Source organism: Aulostomus chinensis, chromosome 12 (genome assembly GCF_037954235.1).
Source record: "Aulostomus chinensis isolate RoL2024-O1b breed Wild chromosome 12, RoL_Achi_v1.0, whole genome shotgun sequence".
NCBI lineage: Eukaryota > Metazoa > Chordata > Actinopteri > Syngnathiformes > Aulostomidae > Aulostomus > Aulostomus chinensis.
In genome coordinates, this window is record NC_141331.1 from 2,065,388 (window position 1) to 2,087,286 (window position 21,899).

The 21,899-nt window shown below is 49.9% G+C and overlaps 4 protein-coding genes across 8 annotated transcripts in view; 2 read left to right on the top strand and 2 right to left on the bottom strand.

The window, feature by feature from the left end:
- Positions 1-10,311, bottom strand: part of glsb (glutaminase b) — a 25,167-nt gene extending 14,856 nt beyond the window's left edge. Inside the window, exons 1-7 of one of the 4 annotated variants that reach the window (XM_086219593.1) lie at positions 9,878-10,311; positions 4,280-4,376; positions 3,613-3,734; positions 2,806-2,935; positions 2,301-2,380; positions 1,600-1,763; positions 160-218 (exon numbers count right to left, since the gene is read on the bottom strand). In XM_086219593.1, the coding sequence (XP_086075719.1) occupies positions 160-218; positions 1,600-1,763; positions 2,301-2,380; positions 2,806-2,935; positions 3,613-3,734; positions 4,280-4,376; positions 9,878-10,278 (1,053 nt within the window). In that variant the 5' untranslated portion in view covers positions 10,279-10,311. The remainder of the gene's footprint in view (positions 1-159; positions 219-1,599; positions 1,764-2,300; positions 2,381-2,805; positions 2,936-3,612; positions 3,735-4,279; positions 4,377-9,877) is intronic. The other 3 variants (XM_086219596.1, XM_086219595.1, XM_086219594.1) reach the window with 3 other exon arrangements.
- Positions 9,712-17,102, top strand: fkbp7 (FKBP prolyl isomerase 7). Of its 2 annotated transcripts, XM_086219603.1 has the most exons (6): positions 9,712-11,880; positions 11,988-12,096; positions 12,163-12,434; positions 13,082-13,233; positions 15,363-15,490; positions 15,907-17,102. In XM_086219603.1, the coding sequence occupies exons 3-6, from the start codon at positions 12,220-12,222 to the stop codon at positions 16,066-16,068; spliced, it is 657 nt and encodes a 218-aa protein (XP_086075729.1). In that variant the 5' UTR covers positions 9,712-11,880; positions 11,988-12,096; positions 12,163-12,219; the 3' UTR covers positions 16,069-17,102. The 2 variants fall into 2 exon arrangements, with proteins under 2 accessions (XP_086075729.1, XP_086075728.1); XM_086219602.1 differs by having other exon boundaries at positions 11,988-12,434.
- Positions 16,382-21,899, bottom strand: part of pms1 (PMS1 homolog 1, mismatch repair system component) — a 33,628-nt gene continuing 28,110 nt past the window's right edge. Inside the window, exon 15 of the transcript XR_015118665.1 lies at positions 16,382-16,683. The gene's annotated coding sequence lies outside the window, so the exon portion shown is untranslated. The remainder of the gene's footprint in view (positions 16,684-21,899) is intronic.
- mstnb (myostatin b) lies at positions 18,185-21,531 on the top strand. Its single transcript, XM_086219598.1, has 3 exons — positions 18,185-18,854; positions 18,949-19,319; positions 20,085-21,531. Exons 1-3 carry the CDS (start codon positions 18,431-18,433, stop codon positions 20,463-20,465), a joined length of 1,176 nt encoding a protein of 391 aa, XP_086075724.1. The 5' UTR covers positions 18,185-18,430; the 3' UTR covers positions 20,466-21,531.

Genomic DNA, 21,899 nt, shown 5'->3' on the forward strand with positions numbered 1-21,899 from the left:
TCAGTGGGCCCCTTCAACTGCAGTGGGTTCATTAGGCTGTTGTGCAAGACTCCAGTCTTATCAGCCGTCAATATTTATGTTCACTTTATCCTCTTGATAAGGCAGCACAGTGATACAAACACACATGAAGGAAGGAAAAAACAGTACAACTGCTTTTACCTTTATCAGTGAAGTACAAACAATGGCGCCGGCGTTCACCATGGGGTTGTGGGGCCTATCTGTGGACCAACAAGAGCTCTGTTAGCACACAGCAGAGGATCAAAGAGTCCATCGACAGAACACAGAGGGATCACAGCGCGCGCACACACACACACACACACACTTCAGATAAAAATAATGATGCAAATAAATGAGAGGCTGACAGGAGCTACTGGGTGGTGAATTCCTACATTCAAACTCCTGCAACGTGGAAGCTGGGAACAGCAGGCCGCACGCATCACAACACAGACTTGACAGCCATAAGCTTGCTGGTCCTGCCTGGGTGTTCTGGACCTGTGGTTCATTTCTCTCCACCTGATGTCAACTAATGAACCATCAGAGGAGCGTCAATACTGAACCACGTCAGACGGGGACTGAGCTGGCAAAGTGCGAGAGTGTGAGTGACGGAAACGCTGGTGGAGGCCGAGGGAGCCAACAGTTGAACATCACCGCCACGTCAGGCGTATGACCACCACCCTGACCACCCCTCAGACCCAGCAGAGGGACTCGCTCAGGGGCCACAGGGTCCTGAGATACCCCTCCTCTATGCCCTACATGTAGCATCAGTGAGTATTCTTTGCCCCTCCCAGTTACCACATAAGCGGCCCGGACGCCAGCAGCCTTCCTCTGCCCTGCAGCAACAATCGGTAAACTCAGCAAGGTGAGAGGAAGCTTCATCCCTCAGAGATCCAGAGTAGCGTTTACGTCAGCTAATTCCTCACGCAAGCATGATCTCCTTACACAACCACGGGACATCGCTGGCACAACTCCTGCATAGATGAGGTCAGCCTGGCGCCGACTCAAGATGCAGCGCGGAACGGTGGCAACGGTTCCTCTGGGAGAACGGGCACAGATTGGCCATCAGATTTAATACCATCTCTTACGTGCCGGCTGACGCTTGTGCTCCATGTGACCCGCCTGCTCTTCTGGGGTCGCGAGGAAACACCATCAGCATCAGGGTTCAAGTCACATACGTGCACATGCCCATATTCAGGCAAAGCAAACTCTCATTTTTCCCAAAATTCTCATGGCTTTTTATTTTTCAAAAAATGTGTTCATGCATGGAAAGACATTTCTTAATCCCATGACCATATGAACCCTGCGGTGTAGAAAAAGCTAAACGAGGAAAGCGTCATTTTTTCTTATGTCAGTGAATGTTTCCTGTGATTGAGACAAAACCAGCTTCAATGTTTCTGTTTCCAAAACAAACTAACAAAAACACTCTGATGCTTTAAATCTGTTGTAGTTCACACAAAAAGCACTGAACTACGCCGTGATCCAGTCCCACGTTCCCTCCCTGACCTCTCCAGAGGACCAGAGCAGGAAGACCCTGATAAACCCCAGGGATTCTTCTCATCCAGGAAGAGTCTGTGAAACAGGAGGGAGAAGAATGAAGCTCACCATCTTCATTCAGGAAGAGCTTATTAAAGCGCAGGCCACTGGGCTCCTTCCCGATGAAGCTGTGCACGTACTCGGTGCCGTGGTCGTGAACCGCAACAGCGTACTTCAGAGGCTTGACGCAGGACTGCAGACAGAAGGGGACCTTGGTGTCTCCCACTGTGTGTCTGCACAGGAGACAAGAATCAAGGAGAAATATCAAAGTCAGAGAGCGAGAGAGGAAGAGAGGGATCGAGAGGGAGAGCGAGAAAGAAGCAACTGGAACAGAACAAGAGACTCCAAACAAGTCAATGATTATCAAGCTGGTGATCTGAAGGAGAGCGTCGGAGCTCGAGAACACACGGACCTGATCTCTGCTCAGGACCTTGTTGTATTTACGACTTCCGCTCTTCCACACTCAAAACAAACACACATATTGACGGAATTTCACAGCAGCCTCGCAGAGAACGCGCAGACCGTAACAACACTCGAGTGAAACACGTCTATGATGTCATAAGCTCCCCAGAAGGGAGTGTTCGCAACACTCATTCATTCTACAGCTCTTCCTAGTATTTCGTACACATGCAGGACTTGGGGTGGGCCCCGCTTCCTCCCAGGAAGCTCCCAGTGCCATGTGGAAGTCACCTGACTAAAAGTTACTGCTGCCATTCAGCAGAGGCTGAGAACCTCCCAGGAACCCCTCTCAACCTTGATAGGGATCTCACCTCTGTCCGTCCACTGTGCACAGAGAGACGGCCCACAGGTCCGGACTGAATTTGGCGAGCTGAGGAATGTAGTCTGCAACCTGGAAGAGAAGCTGAATGTCAAGAGCTGCAAACGCTCACGTGACGGTTCACCTGATGCCCGCTCAGCCCTGCGCTTCCAGTACACACCACAGGCCGTGAAGGAAACAAACCCATAACCTTTGTGTGCGTGCGTGTGTGTGTGTTACACAAAGCAAAATACCACTGACAAGTATCTATATTCAGATTGTTCTGCTTTCAACAGCTTGTTAAGATTTACAGTCGGGCTGCTGCTTATTTCCAGCTGAACTCAGGTCACAATTTCCAAATTCCTATTTGGAAATTTCAACCCCCCCACCAGTCACTGACATCTGGGGAAGCCGCCAAGAGCCAACTGAAGCCGGTGACGATGAATCTGTATGAGCTAAATGATAAATCTGATGGCGTGGGAGAGTAAATGAGCAAACGTGATGATCCAAGGACACACCTGCCCTCCAGAGAGGTTTTTGGCACTCTCATACAGCTCATCAATGTGGGAGGAGAAGGACTGGAAATCTGGGATGACGAACTTCTTGCGGAAGGCCTGAGTGAGCAGGACAATGTTGCTCTGGACACACCTGATGGGCAAACCACAAACAGCATGCTCAAATACAGCCATCGCATGCAACACCGGACAAGTTTGTCAACCGCGTTGGAAGCTCAAGTCTGACAAACTTCTGTGAATGCTGATGAAGTCTCATCGTTTTATAGCGGTTCATCGGCTCATCCCGGCAGCATGAGCCAACGTGAACCGTATAGTGATGATCACACCACAGGCTGGAGGGAGCCATGGACACAGAGCCGGTGACATCATCCATCATATTTCAGGTTACATGGGGAAAGCACAGCACCACACTGAGGACCCGATTCCAAGTAAACCCACATCCATCGACTTAACTTGGATCGGTTCTTTAAAACTGAAACTATCGGATCAGAGGGGTACTGAGTCAGCTCGTCGGCCCTGGTGCTGGACGCAGTGTCACAAAGTGGCGCTTTCAAGGTTTAGAGGAGGGAATCTGCTGAATTTTATGGATGTACATAACAAATCAGTAAAATTAATCAAGTGCCAACACCAGTGAACCACAGTAATTCGTTATTGGCTCCTAAGATTGAATTTGATGTTGTTTTCATAGGAATGCTATTAGTACCGTCACCAAACTGCTGAAGAAGAGTGAAGGTTCTGGGGAGACGTGTGAGACGCTGCCACTGTGGTAGACGTCGCTAATGAGGAGTAAACACACAAAACCAAACTCACTTCTTGAAAAGGTGCCGGTCCAATGTGACACCATCTGATGTGTTCTTCAGGGTTTCTTTGAGGGTTTCCATACACTCCTTTAGTCGGGGATCACCGCTGCGAAGCCCCGTGGCTTTGAGAGCCTAAAACATCATCAGAAGGTTATCACTCAAGACTGGAGCAGTAAAAGCAGTTCGAATTAGTCGGATTCCTGCGCCGAGATTGAAGGGAATCGCTCAGTGCTGGGGTCTGACATCTGGCTCAGTTCGCTCTGCCAATTCTTCTTCTCCACTCTAAAACAGTAGCCTACGCCTGCACAGGAAGTTGTGCCGCTTCCACCAGTGGTTTCAGCTGATCACGTATGAGGACACTGGATTAGTGGCTGATATTTGTGGAGGTTTGTAATACCTCACTCAATACAAGCTTGAATTACATTCACATTCTGGACATCCTGAAGAACACAAAGAAACCTTGTGTCTGTTTCCACCACATTTGGAAAAGCCAATAAATCCTCCAGTAGATTTCCCAGATTGTTGCCCCTCATAAATGACTGGTGATGAGCAAAGAAGAAGAGGCCTGAGCTGAACAACGTTTCATCATAGTCGGTACCAACATCTCACAGCACCACCGCCAAGCTGATAGAACCCAACGACACCCAAGAGCTGATGGAAGTTTGAAGTAGACTCACAGTGAGAAATTTATGAGCAGGAATCTTCTCTTGACCCTCGGCTACTGTGTAGAAGAGCAAGTCCTCCAGACTGGGCAGAATACCTGCGTTTCTCCTCCTGGAAAGTGGTGGACAGACATCGATAAGACAAATATTTAGAATGACGTGGAGGGTCAGACACTTCTGCTGAGCCACTTGAAGAGGACATACACAATTATCTACTGTTTTGTACACAATGAACTTTGGAGTCTGTGGACAGAGAAAAGGCCATCGGCTCTGTTGTTATTAATAGGAAATATGGAGTAGATAGCTTGTAGGTGGCGGGAGCGGCCTTTAGCACCAGCAACAATAAAGCCATTTCCCAGCTGCCCTGCCAGTGTAAACAATGCTATCTCCAACTGTTGATACAGGCTTATCACGTTAGCGGGGGACTTCAGTGACACACACTGAGAATGTGTGGCACCAGTGTCGGTATTAGGCGCTGGGGGGAGGGTGTGTGTTTATCAAACAAGACTGGAAATATGAAGTTATATCACTAATATTTATATTTCGCTCTACGATGCAACTGCACTCTGACAGCAGCCGCTACTCGTGCCCCACCCTGCGCTTCTCACACTGCCCTCTGTTGTTTTGTTTACTCCAGCGGTGGACTGGCTGGGCGCTCGGTGGCAGCGGAGCTTCTATTCCACTGACGTGACGCACGGTGGCGCCCGTCAGGTCAGCGGCATGCGCGTACCTACGCCATAACCTGCAGTGAATACGATGAGTTTTCATGACAAGCTCGTCCCGGCACCTGACGGTTACCAGAGTTTCGAGAGCTTGGTGACGACTCTGTTCCAAAGCGTTAAAACAGGAATGAGCGGTAAACTGATGGATCGTGTTGCCGGCCCTGCAGATTTTGCTGTCTAAGAGCTACAAGCCTTCAGGCCTGAAGAATCCCAACATCTTGACCACAACCTGAGGCAGATTTTGTGTTATTCTGACGGTGTGACGCTGAGGCCGAGCCTGAGATCGCTCCGGATTCACCATCTAAGCATTTCCTGGGAGCTCATATGACAAACGCTCTCAGTCACTACATGGGTCCCTCGTGGCTCACTCTCCTCTAGACTGCCCTTTCCAGCCAGCAAACGCATGAATGCAACATCATGTAACTATGTGGAGGAGGAGGAGTGAGTTGACAGCGGGTTGAAGAAGCTCAGGTGTCAGTCAAGATGTTTGTGTTGTGAGGAAAGACCCACATGAGAGGCTGTTTAGAGGACACAACCTCCTGCTAAGAATGAGACTCACTGAACAAACTTGATTGAATTCATGTAAAATGAGGGTGGGTCATCATGAATACGAAGAATGGGGTGTCTGGAGCAGTGGCAGACCAGGCCTGAATTCCAGGAATTCTCTTGTCCTCAGTCCTGTCCAGCGCTCAGTAAGGCCCGGATTACTAAAGCCAACATCTCGGCCTTTTCACACGCTGGTCATGACACAGCAGCATAGTCAGCTCAGCACACATGAAGCTCCCAAATCTAAAAACATGAAAGTCTGAAACCACTCAAAATCAAACCGCTTTTCTCTCACGAATCCTCTCTCACACTGAGGGAGCAAAATTAACAAAATCCTGCAGTAGAGCTCAGTCTCCAGGAGCCAGACTTGAATCCAAGAACAGACTGAGACAAACTTAGTTCAGGTACATCTGCTCTCCAGAGAGTAAACACTCTGCGCACAGCCCAGGCGACCACACCTGAGCGTGTACAAACACACCGGGGCTGCCTGAAATGCAGTCTTTCAGGCATGACTAACTCAAAGAGAGTGCTATTGCCCTGACGTCTGCCTCTCAATAGGTCACCAAGTGCACGTCAGACTGAGGAGGCCACAACAAACAGGTATGGGGACGGGTTTGCACGTCCAGTTCAGTTAGGTTTGGGTGAAGGGACAACTTGAGAAGGGACATTTGTGAGGAGAAACTGCCCCAACCGGAGCGATGTCCTCCTTAAAGCTCTACTGGAAACAAACACCAACACAGAGCTCATGTTTGTCAAAGGCTCATTAGCCACCAACAGGCTCTCCTCCATGGAGGTGTGTTTGTATTTCAGCTCACATGAACCACATGGCAGCACTTTGATCACCACACACAAGCAGGCGATGAGTGTTTAAGGCTGATGATAAACTTTCACAGGTGGAGGAAGTGTGGAGGTGACGGCTAATTGCGTGCACCTCCCTGTCAGTCCCCACCGACAGCTTCACCTTGAAAACATGTCAGGCAGATCTTAACCTCCAGGATCCGGTTGAACCGTCACCCACCAAAGCTGAAATATTCTCACTTCTGCCCTCAGCAGCTCCTGATGAAAGTGACTGGCTGAGCAGCAGTGGGGGATGTGAGGTCACGCAGCCATCAGATGAGCAACTGCTGCTCCCAACCCTCGTGTCATTGTGGTGCAATTAAAAAAACAAACAAACAAACCAGTCAAGTAATGCTTTTTTAATACAAAGTCTGACTGGGTTGTCTCTTGATGAGACGAGAGAGACGTTAACTTCGGATGCGTTTAGATGTCAGCAGCTCCAGGAGGCTCCTCCACGCTGCAGCGCCTGACTTCTGTTTCTTCAGGCGGCTCAGCCTCCATTTTCAAAAAGTTTTCTTCTTTTTTAATAATTATACCTAAGAGAAGTTCACACTTCCGTGTCAACATACCAACGTAAACCTTTGATTAAGAAACGGACAGAAAAATGAATCTTTGTGCTCTGCGTTTGTGGCACAGGTCCAGTCTGAAGGCTGCATCCATGCTGCTGGTTTTACTGGGGTTGAAATGGGAGGGGGTGCCGAGTTGGAGAAGGTGGACGAGATGGAAAGATGGAACTCATCAACATTTGCCTTTTAGTTCTGCTCCATTTAACAGCCAAGGTTGTTCATCCTCTCGGTTCCGTCTGTGGCGCATCAGACTGGACCGGTTCTGGTCAGGAACGCCGTTAACAGTCCCTCAAGAAAGACTCCAAAAACTGAACTGCTCTTGCCATCATTAATAACCAGGATCTGATTCTACCAGTGTATTTGAGAGCGAGCGCTGCTGCGCTGGTGGATCGCCGCCTACAGAGGAGGTGTCAATGTACATTTGCACATTTGACAGTCCTCCTCGCAGCCAGATGGCTTCGTCCATTCGTGTGAACATGACCGCTCACAGCACAACACTTTGAGAGTTTCCTGGAAACGAAGTGCACACTGAGCTACGGGCTGACACCCCCCCCACTGGGAGAAAGCCGGGACTTTAAAGTTTCTTAGTGCTGATGCTTCTCGACCGCTTCCGATTCTCATATACTCTCCATTCCAGGAAGCTGACCAGCAACGACAGAGCCGGCGAGGGTCTTCAGACACAAACAAACGTTTGCGGACTCACGAGAGTCTCGATACGCCTGGGAGAGCGACCTGACCTGTGATATCGGGGCTGAGCAGCCTCGCATGTACCAGTGAGTCTTAACAGGTCCGGTGTCACCAAACACTGAAGATTAACGCCAACTGCTGCTTTCGGTTTAAGTTGTCGGTGTTTGATTTCTTAATCCTCACAACCACCACCTGCTGCAGCTCGAAGTGATCCTATTAATCACTCAGTAAATGGTTCCGGTCCATTCATCCTCTCCTCCCCGTTCACTCCCTGCGAGGATGAACGACACGACATAATCACCAGCGATCACGGCCAGCTGCTGAAATAACTCTTCTAAAAGCTCAACTAGAGACTGGAAATTAAAAAAAAAAAGTCTAGATGAAATGTGCAAAGACAGGATCAGACAACCAACAAAACCCGACACCTATCGTCAGTGCAGCACAATGAATGCAGCAGAGAGGAAAGATTCTGCCTCACTAATCAGAATTCCACTGACAAAACTAACACCCTCTCATGAAACAACACGCATGTTTATACAAAAATAAACCCCTGCGACTGATGAGAAACTGGCGATGTGATGAAGCAGCTCAGCCGGGTTCATCCTGCAGCGTGAAAACAACGTGTCCAGTTGGAGGTTCGGGCTCTGAGCAGAGCTGCAGGGACGCGGCAGCAAATCCTGAACCACGTCTCCTTTCTGAGGTTTGTCCTGTGACTCATCGACAGTGACAAACCACCACATGCCTCAACTATTTTTGTGAGTCACGGCACCGATCAGGAGAAACGAGCGTTTGTCACCTACGGCACGTTTGTGTTGGTTCGTATAGACGCTGGTTAGATCAGAGTAGACGGGGGCGGAACTCACGCCGCTCCACCTCGGGCTCCGATGGAGATCCTTCAAAACCTGCCTGTTGTAGGTCATCGTACAAACCCGGCCGTGGCGTTTGGACGGCAATCAGCCAGGGGCCCTGTGACATCATCACCAAACACCCCTCCGGTGCATTAGGGATTCACACACACCTTCCCTTCAATCAAATTCCACCACTCTTCTAAATTACACAAAACAAAAGGTAAAAGTATTTCCAGCCCCTTGAAGCGCCAAGAACCAGAACTTCTACTGACATTTTGTCATTAAATCAGGGAATGAACATTTTTTTGGTGTTTTCTCTAAAAGTCTTAGCATCCAAATGTGACTTTTTGGAACATTTGCACTAATTTTCAAAAGGAACAATCTATTTAATTTTGCACCAAATCTGTTGGTCTCTTTCCGTACTTCAAACACGTCACACTGACATCCTGTGCCTTCATTACAGAGTGATTGAAATCTTTTGACTTGTTTATTTTATTCGGTGGGTCAAGTCAAACCTCAAGGCAGACCAAAACTGGGCCCACGGACCAAACTTTGGGCAGCTCTGATGGAAAAACAGACCTTTTTGGGCAATTTAGCTTTCGGCAGCTATCACTTTCCTTTAGCTTCGCGCTTTGGACAAATATGCGTTAGGCAGGAAGGGAAATCCCCTTCGAATGCACTTGAAAGGCCGCCCTTTTGGAAGTAGTATCACATTTAACTTGAGGAGAAAGGAGTTATGGAGAAGCTTGTGTGACAGCAGGAGTGTGTGAGGTGGAGGGAAGAATGGAGGCAGTGTGGAGCCTCAGCTGAGCCCGGCAGCAGCACCCTCTGACTGCAGGGGGAAGGTCACACCGGAAGGCCCCAACCTCCAACCACACCAAGTTCGTTACAGCAGCCCCAAAGATCCGCGGTCCCCGGAGGTTCACCACGCTGCGACGGTGATGAGTTAGTCACTAACAGGTTAGTTGGAGTGCTTAACCCCCCACCCCTGACAACAGGCCTTCTGTACTTTCTGAAGTAGCCCACCAACCGTGTTCTCTCCACTGGGTGACACAGCCAACCTACAGTTACATACAAACTGGGTTACGACCCTGATTAGCTTGGAGTCAAGCATTTATTTAGGTCCTTGGCACAGAGCTCAGCGCCGGTATTACCGAGCCACACACGCGTTCCTAGCTTGCTAGGAGGGCGTTACTGCTAGCTAGCTCGTCAACGAACGCCTCGAGGGATGCTAGCTCGTCCGGTGGGGGCTAGTTACTGTCACACGTCTTCGTTGGAGTAGTTTATGTCTCTTCGGAGGTCTTTCACGGTGTCCTCGACCAACTGTCGGCATGTGCGTCACGACTCGCCGGTTACGACGTCACACCGCGGAGCCAGACGACCCAGGAGACAGCGCTAGGAACCTACTTGTCGCTGGCTGCTTCCCCGCCGACTCCATCCTTCTTCGGCTGCTCGTCCAGCGCAACGGCGCCTTCGGTTTTGGCGCAGTAGGAGCGGAAGTGTGCGGTGAGGAAACCTGGTCGATGCGCGGCGGCGGCATGGAGGAGCTTCAGCTGAACGGCTCTGGTGTCGGCGGCGCCCGGGCAGCAGAGGTGGCGGGTCGCTACCCAGGTCTTGTGTGAGGAGCCGGGGAGGGGACGCTTGAGGTGGGCTAAGTCCTTCAGCACTGTTGAGAACCTAAAATGTAACATCTCAATCCTGTCAGGCTGGTAGAGGGAAAGTACAGGGTCCTGAAGAAGCCGCCGGGAGTGTAGGCCGACCGGGAGCGAAGAGCGTCGGAGGTTATGAGTCACTTTTGCCGGCGTCATGATTTATATAGAGGCGCTCGTTCACGCCCCCGGCTACTCTGATTGTGGCAAGGAGATGACGTCGGCAGTCGAGGGTCCTCATTGCCCCGCCCAGTAATGACTCCGGCTCTTCCAAGGGTCGGTCAATGACAGAGTAATTTTATGATTTTGCCTGTCGTGAGTTCATTATGATGACGATAAAACACAGGACAAAGACTTCAGGCAAAAGAAACCTGTTTTTTTTATTAAGTAACTGCAATATAAAAATATTTATGAGTATAAAAATGATAAAATAATTCCCCGTTTCCCTTTCACTACACACGATTGTTTAAAAAGCCCCTGGTGCAAAATAACAAAAAAGCAACAATGTGACAAAATATAAATAAAACAATGTCAACAACACAACAAAAAATACGTTCCACTGCATGCAGATTTTTGTAAAAAATAAAGTCAGTAGTGCGAATAAAGTGTAAACTACAGTTTATGGAAGAGAAACTGCAGCAAAAGTATCAATGACGTCACTCAGGTAAAGGTGTGTGTCAGGTCCTGGGGAGACACCTGCTATGGTGGGATGCTAGCACAGCTGCAGAATCATGGAAGTTAATTAGGTTTTGTTTTTTTTAAATTAAAACAAAGGTTAGGTGCACAGGTGTGTGTGTGTGGGGGGGGGGGGTCTGAGCTGCAGTTACTCACTATTAGTGATGACTACAGTACACACATATACTAATACTAAGTACTACAGATACAATGTAACATAGGAATGACTACTGATCCCTCATGGTTTTACACAGGCAGCAACTATTGAGTACTCATGTAGTAATGGAGCCATGAGTACTGACTGCTGATGTAAAAATGCAGTAATGTGTACCTACAGTAGGTGGCAAAGTAACAAACTGACATAAGGGCACTGCTCATGGGCCAGCAGGGTGGAGCAGTGGTCCTCACCGTGGCCCCCCAGCAAGAAGGTTGTGGGTGGAGCCCCGGCTGCAGCACGGGGTCTTTCTGTGTGAGTCTCCATGTTCTCCCTGTTCCTGCTGGGTTCTCTCTGGTACTCCAGCTTCCTCCACAGTCCAAAGACATCAAGAGGGACCAGGTTAATCCAGACTCTAAATTGACCGTAGGCGTGGCTGGGAGAGCCAATGGTTGTCTGGGTAGGCTCCACCCCCACCACCCTGAACAGGATAAGAGATAGAAATGATGGCACTGATCTAATACTGTACTAAAACTGTGTGCTCAGTACTCAAGTAATAACAACGACTGAATAATCATGTACTAAAGTAACAATGTATCAAATCACAGAGAAGTCTAAGGCTGACAAACCCAGTTGTTACTGTGAGTACGCAGGTCTTGGAGGGGTCTTTCCCTGGAATTAGTACAAATATACAGTACATTAAAATAGTAGTCGTGCCTCACAACTTCAATCCAAAAAAAAGAACTTGGTTCAGAAACGTGTTTATTCATTAATATTTACTGTTAATTTTGATGTCCGTAGAACAGAAATGTCACAAGAACAAAGGGGCAGTGGTAAGGGTTTTGCTCTGTTTCAAAGGGTTCAAGTTGTTCCGGGATCATGAAGGAAGCATGAACGATTCCTTCCAGCTTCCGGTCTCAACCCCAGTGAAGGTTGGTAATCTTGTTACTTTGAACGAGTGTATTTAACAGTATGTGTCACATTTTCACATTTCTTACATCCAATATTCAGTTGTAGTAACTGGTAACTTTTCACCCAGAGTTGAGTCTGCCAGGCGGCTCCAGGGTTCGTCCCGCCCTCCTCTGGTCCAATCAGCGGTCTTTACAGTTGTGGCGGGTCCGCGGATTGGACCACTAGTGGTGAAGGAGGTGAGATTTCTGTTCTGGAGGAGGCAGTCACCCCTGCCAGTCTGAACTCAGGGCCGACTGCTACAGGCTCAGCCCCACGTCCTCCCGAGTCTTCGAACTTGCCACGACTGCAGCTCGGCCGCGATGTGGAAGTTGGCGACTTGCACGCTGTGGTTCTTCGTGTCCGCTCAGCTGCGCTCCTGGGGCGCCCGGGCGACCGCGGAGGAGCCGGAGGGGGAGATCCAGATCGAGGTTCTGTTCAAGCCCGAGGTTTGCGAGCCCAGGAGCAAACGAGGAGACCTGATGAACGTCCACTACGACGGCTACCTCGCCAAAGACGGTTCCCAGTTCTACTGCAGGTAGGCGGCTGCCGGGGTCAACACGCCTGCTGCAGTTACTGCTACAGTTGTACTTAACAAGTCAGTTATTACTACTTCAAAACCCCAAAAGTCCTCTTGCAGTTTCAGCACTGAGGATCCTGATTCATGATTCACGTCCTCATGTCATCAGTGGAAGGACGCCGCTCATCACTCAGTAAAAGTATAAAAGCGGAGATTTTACAGCTTTTCTTAAGGTTCCATCATCAGCACAAATATTTGTCTTCATTGTATAAATTTGATCCATTCAGTGCAAATATCAAATATTGGACTAAATTACAGGTACCTGACAGTGTATTGCAGTACAGTCCAGAGTGAAACTTGTTCCAGTGTCAGGTCAGAGGTTGAACGTGGGACAGGAACCCCCCATGCTGCCTTCGTCCTGGCTGAGGTTCCGAGGCTCTGAGGTTCCGAGGCTCTGAGGTTCCGAGGCTCTGAGGCTCCGAGGCTCTGAAGTTCCGAGGCTCTGAGGCTCCGAGGCTCTGAGGCTCCGAGGCTCTGAGGTTCCGAGGCTCTGAGGTTCTGAGGTTCCGAGGCTCTGAGGTTCTGAGGCTCCGAGGCGGATCGCCCTGAACTGAAGCCTGCAATGAAAATCATGGTGCTTACTTTTCTCCTCCTGTCTGTTCCAGCCGCTCTGACAAGGCCGGCCACCCCCAGTGGTTCGTACTTGGCGTCGGACAAATCATCAAGGGTCTGGACAAGGGGATGATGGACATGTGTCCCGGAGAGAAGCGGAAAATAATAGTTCCACCTACCCTGGCATACGGAGCGGTGGGCAAAGGTAGACTGTTGGTTAACGTGGTCGTCTCATGTTGAGTGTGAGATTACAGCTTGGAGCTGTTCCTGACAGGATTACAGGAGCTTGCATCAGATCGGCCGTTAACCTTCCTGAAGCTGAGAAACTTGCAAGAGATGGACTTGGAAAAAGTTAGACCAGCATTCCAAGTATCCATGTTCTTAGTTGTGAGTTTAGCTCCATAATACTGCATCCTGTATTCCCTATTCTGGCATGAGGAAGCGTGAAGTTGTGGTGTTGAAGTCATGTGACTGTGGTGTAGTTTCTCCACAGGCTAACATTAGCTTTGCACTGCTAACCATTGCATTCAGGCTTCCAGCATCATCTCAGAACCAAAGACGACATCAAGAATGAACGAAAGCCACAAACTGTGTTCAGCTGTTGAGATATGGATGTTTAGTTGTGACAGAGAGACCCAGGCTAGTTAGCTTAGCACAGTGACTGGTAGTGGGTGGGAAGTGTTAGCGTAGCTCTGTCTCTGCCTGCATTAATATCAGGAGGGTTGTGTGTCACCTTGGTGATGAATACCAGTTTAACATGAGGAGACGTTGTAGTGGTAGAATCAGACACGTAGCTGGAACTACTTTCCTGACTGGGAGCAGTGATTTGACGCAGCACCTCCAAAGCTCCACTGGAACTTGGGTCAACAGAACCAAAGGTTTGTTGAGGACTAGAAGAGCGACTGCTGCTACTGATGATGAGGAGGAGGAGGATTCCTGCTGGACACACCAGCATCCTGGACCTGAGCTGGCTGATGCTAACACTTCCACCCACTACCAGCCATTGGGCTAAGCTAACTAGCCTGGACCTGAGCTAGCTGATGCCGACACTTCCCACCCACTACCAGCCTTTGGGCTAAGCTAACTAACCTGGACCTGAGCTAGCTGATGCTAACACTTCCCACCCACTACCAGCCACTGGGCTAAGCTAACTAGCCTGGATGTAAGCTAGCTGATGCTAACACTTCCCACCCACTACCAGCCATTGGGCTAAGCTAACTAGCCTGGGTCTCAGCTCCCTAGAGGAGGAGCTCCATCTTCTAGTCTGACTCTGAGGACGATGGACGATCAGAGACTTTCCCTAAAAGCCGACGCGCTCCTGTGTAATTATACCCCCAACACTAAAACCTGCTTACACGTGGATTATTTAGTATCACTTATGTTCTTAATTTAATGTGTTTGAGGTAAAGTTCACGGAGGTTGATTTTCTAACTCTGCCAATACTCGTGTGATACATGTATGACCTTGACTTATACTTGCTAACCCCTGAACCAGTACTTGTTCGCAGCAGTATTGTGTGATATTGGTGTGTGGAGGAGGCGTCACACTGTCTTGTCTTGTGTTTGCAGCTCTTGTCTTTAGCTGAAGCGGCGTGGCGTCCCTCAGCGTCTGCGTCTCCGCTCCTCACGGCATGTGCTACCAGCATGAACCCAGGTGTTGAGGTCTTGACTCTTCTCCCTCTTTCCCTTCAGAGGACTAACAATGTTCCTTCTGCCGCTGCTGTTTTCTGTCTCCCTCTGATACGATCTGGTGGAGGGGTGTTCCTTCCTCTCTGCTCTGATTCCTCTCTTAGGAGGAAAAGGTTTTGCTGAGTGTGCACGTTATTCCAGCACTGGTTCATATCCAGTCAGAACCGTCGCGACACTAGAATCCACTGAAGACGAGCATGATGCTGCTGCATGTTGCTGGCATGAGCTCACGATTTCCTTCCAGGCAGCAGAATCTCTGAATTTGCGAACGCAACTTTTCGGAAACATCTGGCTCGGCAAATAAATTCTGGATTCTTACTCAAAAAGTTTTAGGTTTGCATCAAAATATTTTTTGTCTTGAACTGATTTGATGTGTCGATAGTTTTTGCTGTCAGAAGGCGGCCCAGAGCAGCCAAACACAGCACCACATTTTAATGAAGCAGGAAACTTCAAAATAAGTTCAGATAGAAAAACGGGGAAGGTTCTCAAACCAGTGGAATGTCAATTTTTCAAGAATGTTGTGTTTTGCACGTCAGTCTTCAGCCAAAACCACCTTCACACTTCCAAGATGGAGGAACATGAACGGTGCGGAACAAACCTGCCATTGTTGATGCGTCTTTTGCTTCCGGGATGTTGGCGTTTCTAGGTCCGGTGCCGCCCAACGCCACCGTGGTCTTTGAGGTGGAGCTGTACTCCGTGTCCAGAGGACCACGCAGCTTGGAAGCTTTCACACAGGTCGACCTGGATGAGGACAAAGCTCTGACAAAGGAAGAGGTGAGGACACGTGTGACACGCCGGTAAACGTCTCCCAGAGAGAGAAGCTGCCACCGGAGGCAGCGAAGGCCGTGCTCGCGTCTCCTCTGGTCATAAACCTGGATTGACCTCAGAAGAAAGTCTCCAGGCTATAAATCACTGAAGCGTTCATTTATTCGCGACAGTCCTCGGGCCGGCAGTGGGGCAACAAATGAATTCTACTGAGACTATATTTGCTTTATGGTAGGAACACGTTGGCACACTGCCTGATTTCCAGCCTCCAAGAAAGATAGGAGCAGAAGCTCATCATCAGGAATGTTGCCTCGCTGTGGGCGGGATCAGGACTGATAGCGGCGCACGGCGGCACGACAGAAGAATGCGATCTAGACCAGTCCAGCTGCGCAGGTGTGAACAATGACAGCGTGCTGTATTTGCAGGTAAAATCCTACCTGAAACTGGAGTTTGAAAAGGACGGGAAGCAGCGCGACGAACCCTTCTACCAGAAGATCTTGGATGATATATTCCACAAGAGTGACAAAGACCGGGACGGGCTGATCAGCATGAAGGAGTACAATATATTTGAACACGATGAGCTCTAGTTTTGTTTTCTGATGGAGCACAGAGAGATTTGAAAAGGGAAAATCAACCGTCTGATGTCATGAGTTTCACCTTATCTTATCATTGAATGTTTGACAACCACTGTTCACACACGCAGTTGATAGAGGGTGTGTGTGTGTGTGTGTGTGTGTGTGTGTAGGTCTCCAGTATTTGTTCAGTGACTCTACAGACATTTTGGAGATTTCAGTTTGCCTTGAAGACTTTCCACCTGCAAGGCCTGACCACATTATAAAAGGTTCTATTTTAAACCAATAAAGACGCAGTGCTGTTGTCTACCCCCCCCCCCCCACACACACACACACCCACAACCTTTGGAGGAACCACCTTTCTGATGGTCTCGAAACTGTGGGGCTTGGTCTTGTTGCACTGTCTGGTGCAGTACTCCTCATATTTCATTAACTGTACTAGTACTTGCTGTACCGCTGTACAAAAACATGGTCCAGGCCTCTCACATCCAGCAGGAGCTAGAACCCTCAACTAGAAAGTGTAGAACCTTCAGCATGTTCACAGATGCAGGTCGGCACCAGCAACGTGGGGCTGCCAGACACCCGAAGGCCCAGGCACCTTTGGTCCAAAAGGGGCGTGGCCAAATCAAACTGCAACAGAAAACAGAGAATCGTTAAAAATCTGAATAAGTCCCAAATCTGGGATACATTTTTAAAGGATGTAGCTGAAAGCTTAGGGGCGCAGCGCAGGAGTGAGTCCTAGGACCTGTAGGTAAGTTCTGGATGTGGCTGCGGTTCCTCCAGCATCTGAAACCTGTGTGAGGTCCACATGAACTCAAGGGGAACCAACACTCCCTTCCATGCACTGAAACACAGCAGGAAACCACACAGCTGGGATGTGGGAGCATTTACGTGTCTTAAAGCAGAAGTTACTAACAAAACAGAACACAAATCTAATCAGGTCTTAAAGTGGCCTGGGGTCTGGGGTCTGTGCCCCCCCAAGACCTGATGAGGACCACAGCCGCTGTATGTTGCCTTGCTTTGTTCTTTATATCATAAATTCACTTCATGTCTGGAGGACTTCCTGGTCTGATTGTCCACTCATTCAGCTGAGCACCCACCAAGGATCCTCAAGGACCCCTGTTTTCACGGGTGCAGTGTTTCGTCATAACCCTGAAGTAGGAAGCAGTTGCGCACGCTGGCCACTAGAGGGCGCCGCCGGCGAGGACAGGCCTCCTCGCCTGTTCACCTGCAGCTCCCCTCGCAGGTACATCGCGTGTGCCGCTTCTTCCTCTGCAGTTTTCGTCCCCGGAACAAAACTCACACCAGTCAGGTGGAACCACACCTGTACCGTAATGTCCCGTATAAGAGGACACGTTGACTTGGATTCAATTTTATACCTGTCATGAACTTTCACGTCATCTGGTCACGTGACCTCCAGGTTCTGGTGATTAGGTTGAAACTCATCACTAAAGAACGTTTCTCTGAACAAAAAACACCAATAAATGAAAAAAATGATGAACTGGTCACCGCGAAACGTTCGTAGAGACTGTGGTTGATGTCACACACCCCGCTGCCTGCAGCAGCCTGCAGCAGCCACACGGTGGCGCCGTCCCCCCATTCCCACCCCCCACCAGAGGCTTCGACGGTAATCGTCATCATCTGACTCCATGACTCCGCTCAGAAACGAAGATTAAACCTAAAACCCCAACCGTTGCTGCTCTGCTCAGTGGTGAAGTCAGAAACACAGAGTATAAGTACTGGCTTACTGATAAGTTTGTGTAATTTGTTTGAGTACTGCGGGTACTATTGTGTATTTTCACCTTTATTCACCACAGGTACCTCTCACTGCAGGATCCAAGTCAAGTTTTATTCCCTCACCGATTTTTTTTTTTAAATTTTATATTCGAGAAAGAATTTAAGTTTGAAAAGTGAGAAAGTGAAGCCATTTCCCTTCATCCGGAGGTCTCTGATGCCCAGGATCAAAGCCGATTGTTCTTTTGTGTGCCTGCGCACAGCGAGCGCTGCTGGTTGCGCAATCTCCGCAGAGGAAAAAAAGAAAAGAAAAGAAGCGCGTTTGCCCACGTGCGGCCTGCGTTCAGCACATGCTCACAGGCTCGCGCCCTTTATGGTTTGACAGCAAGGAGGAAAAAAAAAAGTTTTCATGTCAGTCGGTTAAAAGTCATTGTTGCCTGTCCAGCCAATCATAGATTTTGACGACACAAAAGAGGCTAAAGTTGGACTATAAAAACCGCGCGCGCGCGCTAATCAAGCATGATGCCCATCAGTGAGGGACGTTAATCCGAACCCAGGTCCAGCAGGTCCAGCAGGTCTTTGCAACAGGGGAAAAAAACAAAAAAAAAAGCCAAAAAGCCAACAGAAACGCTCCATCAACACCATGAACGTGCCCCAGACTGCGCTCTGCCTCAGCCTGCTGCTGGTGCTGGGGCCGGGGGTGTGGAGCGAGCAGGAGCAGCTCCACCAGCAGCAGCAGCAGCAGCAGCCGCAGCCGCAGCCGCAGCCGCAGCAGCTCCACCAGCCCGCCGCCGGCAGCCCGGAGGACGCGGAGCAGTGCGAGGTCCGCCAGCAGATCAAGAACATGCGTCTGAACGCCATCAAGTCGCAGATCCTCAGCAAGCTGCGGATGAAGGAGGCTCCGAACATCAGCCGGGACGCGGTGAAGCAGCTGCTGCCCAGAGCGCCGCCGCTGCAGCAGCTGCTCGACCAGTACGACGTGCTGGGGGACGACAACAAGGACGCGGTGGCGGAGGAGGATGACGAGCACGCCGTCACGGAGACCATCATGATGATGGCCACCGAGCGTGAGTGTGATTTCTCTGTTAGCGCCGCGCGGGCAGGTGCCGTTAGAGAGAGAGAATTCTTTGATTTTGTGTGGTTCTCTCCCCCCCCCCCCAGCTGACCCGGTGGTCCAGGTGGACGCGGAGCCCAAGTGCTGCTTCTTCTCCTTCACCCACAAGTTCCAAGCCAGCCGCGTCTTCCGCGCGCAGCTCTGGGTGCATCTGCGCGCCGCGGACGAGGCGACCACCGTCTTCCTGCAGATCTCCCGTCTGATGCCGGTCACGGACGGGAGCAGGCACATACGGATCCGGTCTCTGAAAATCGACGTGAACGCCGGGGTCAGCTCCTGGCAGAGCATCGACGTCAAACAGGTGCTGAGCGTGTGGCTGCGGCAGCCCGAGACCAACTGGGGCATCGAGATTAACGCCTTCGACTCGAGGGGGAACGACTTGGCCGCGACCTCCGCGGAGCCCGGAGAGGAAGGACTGGTGAGCCGATCGATGGCAGTGATTGGATAAATGATCTCATTAAGAGTTTAGAGAAGGGCGCGCGTTTGTGTGTGTGTGTGTGTGTGTGTTTGTGTGTGTGTGAGAGTGTGTGTGTGAGTGTGCGTGCATGCGTGCGAACAAAACAAAATATCCTCAGCAAATTTCTGGTAATTGGGACATTCTGGATGAATCCAGCATTTTTCCTCCTCCTACTTCTAATAAACTGAGCTTGTGTTTTCCCGGCGCTCCAGCATTGTAGCCTACAAAGGTTCCAGTGTGCAGAGAGGCTTTGCACGGCCAGCGGGAGGTTAAACATTCATGCGTCTCTCTGCTGGAAGCAGGAATCAAGATTTAAAAGTCCTTTGAAAGTTGTTAATCAACACGGACTCCATGTAGGCACACACCTGCGTCTGGCCCGCAGCCCGGGCCTCAATAACCTCCCATCACTGCTGATTACATAAAAGTTCACCTGCCCCACATTCCTGGAAGTGTTTCTGTGTGACTGTGCAAATCAGACTAATGGCCTGCACACATCCACTGCTGCTATCGATGACAAGGCCACGTCACGCGGCCCGGGGCCTGGCACCGGGCTCGTTAGACGGCTGCCTAACTAACTGGCAGGTGATTTCATGTTTGAAAGTTTTGTAATATCATAGCGCCATTTTGGAAAACTTGCTCCAAAGGTGGCGGCGCTGGACCACAGCGACCGCTGACACTCGCTGACCAGCTGTACTCCGAGTACTGACACGCTCTCTGTCCTTGCAGCAACCGTTCATGGAGGTGAAGCTGTCTGAGGGCCCCAAGCGGGCCAAGAGGCACTCGGGTCTGGACTGTGACGAGAACTCGCCAGAGACCAGGTGCTGCCGCTACCCGCTCACCGTGGACTTCGAAGACTTTGGCTGGGACTGGATTATTGCCCCAAAGCGCTACAAGGCCAACTACTGCTCTGGGGAGTGTGAGTACATGCACCTGCAGAAGTACCCCCACACCCACCTGGTGAACAAGGCCAACCCCAGGGGGTCGGCGGGCCCCTGCTGCACCCCCACCAAGATGTCTCCCATCAACATGCTCTACTTTAACCGCAAAGAGCAGATTATCTACGGCAAGATCCCGTCCATGGTGGTGGACCGATGTGGATGCTCTTGAGTCGGGGCCCTGGCAAGAAGGTGGGGAGGATGGGGTGGGGTGGGGGGCGGCGGCACCGTCTCGCCTCCACCTTCAGACTGTTTTTGACACAACTGATCCACCAGTTTCAGTGCTTTCCTGCAGAACACGGTGCAGTAGACCCAGAGTAGAGGCCTCTACCAGCCGCCCCTCCCATCTGGCATAGCTTCTTTTCTTTCCTCCAGCGAATCGTAACCACAGAAGCTCGACGGACGCACGCAGGAACACACTCACGCTGGACTGGGAAGTGAATGTAGACAGAAACCAAAAACATTTCTCTCCTTTTGTCTCCTCTCTGCTCTGTCCATTTACTCAAACATGCCGACAGATATAGCAGCCACTCCTTCACTCCTCTAGGCCACATACCAGCTCCTACTTTGCTACGCTACACCTTCGTGATAATCAGTGTTTGATTGTTGTCTGAGAGACACCAGGAACCCTCACGGACTTTGCGGAAGAGCTCAACTCAGACGGAGACTTTTTAGAGTGAGATTTCGAACTGGTAGGTTTTATTTTTACATGTGGACTCACGTCAGCTGGCACCCGCCATCGAAACAAACCCAGACGACAATGAAAAATTTGATCTTTCCTATTTTGGATCAAACTTTTGTTTTTGATTTGAAGAAATCCTCCGAGCAGACGTCCTTGACGCCAAATCGCTCTCTTCACGTGGACTCAACGGGGACGACCTGCCCGCTGCACTTGAACTGTTCTGATTGTAAATTCACAGACAGGACGGAGGAACTTGACCTGAAGGAACACGGAACGCAGCCTACAAAACAAAAATGTGTTTAAGTCGGAGAACTTGTTGAGTTGTACGAATGCTGAGATGATACGTAAACTCTGTATGACGCAGTTTGCACTATGGCGCACCAAGAGAGAGTTGGTGGCTACAAAAGTTGTAAAAACTGATTTTGATATGTTTGCTAATTTGTATTGTATGTTTTCCAGTAGGAGTTGCTTTTCTTTTGGTAAATGTATAAAACCACAGTCTAGCAAGATGATGGATGTAATACAGCAACTCTATATTTTAACAAATAAATTTTCTAGCTTGTTTGTCGAGTTCTGTCTTCTTGAGTAGTTTGTTTCTGCAGGCTCTCGGGGTTTGACTGCACGTCAGGAGAAGCTGAAGTACATTTAGATGCAATCCAGAGTTAAATACCTTGAATTCAGTGTACTTCTACTCCAGAAACCAAGGGTGCAGTTCTTCTACTCAATGTGATGTCAGGAGAGTTTAATCAGGCCTGAGAGGGAACGTCACATGAACCTCAGCAGCTGAGCATTGTCTAGCTGATTCAGGGGAACATGGACACCTCCACCTGCCTGCACCTGCAGCGGCCCGTCGCCGTGACGCTAAATCCCGATTCCACCCACTTTCCCTGCCTCTGCCTGCTTCTTCCCAGCGAAGCGATGTTG

Bases quoted from the DNA above. Each gene is read 5' to 3' on its own strand.
- mstnb (XM_086219598.1), top strand. From the start codon at position 18,431: ATGAACGTGCCCCAGACTGCGCTCTGCCTCAGCCTGCTGCTGGTGCTG. The intron at 18,855-18,948 runs GTGAGTGTGATT...CCCCCCCCCCAG, and splicing joins CATGATGATGGCCACCGAGC to CTGACCCGGTGGTCCAGGTG. The intron at 19,320-20,084 runs GTGAGCCGATCG...CTGTCCTTGCAG, and splicing joins AGCCCGGAGAGGAAGGACTG to CAACCGTTCATGGAGGTGAA.
- fkbp7 (XM_086219602.1), top strand. From the start codon at position 12,220: ATGTGGAAGTTGGCGACTTGCACGCTGTGGTTCTTCGTGTCCGCTCAG. The intron at 13,234-15,362 runs GTAGACTGTTGG...TGGCGTTTCTAG, and splicing joins ATACGGAGCGGTGGGCAAAG to GTCCGGTGCCGCCCAACGCC. The intron at 15,491-15,906 runs GTGAGGACACGT...CTGTATTTGCAG, and splicing joins AAGCTCTGACAAAGGAAGAG to GTAAAATCCTACCTGAAACT.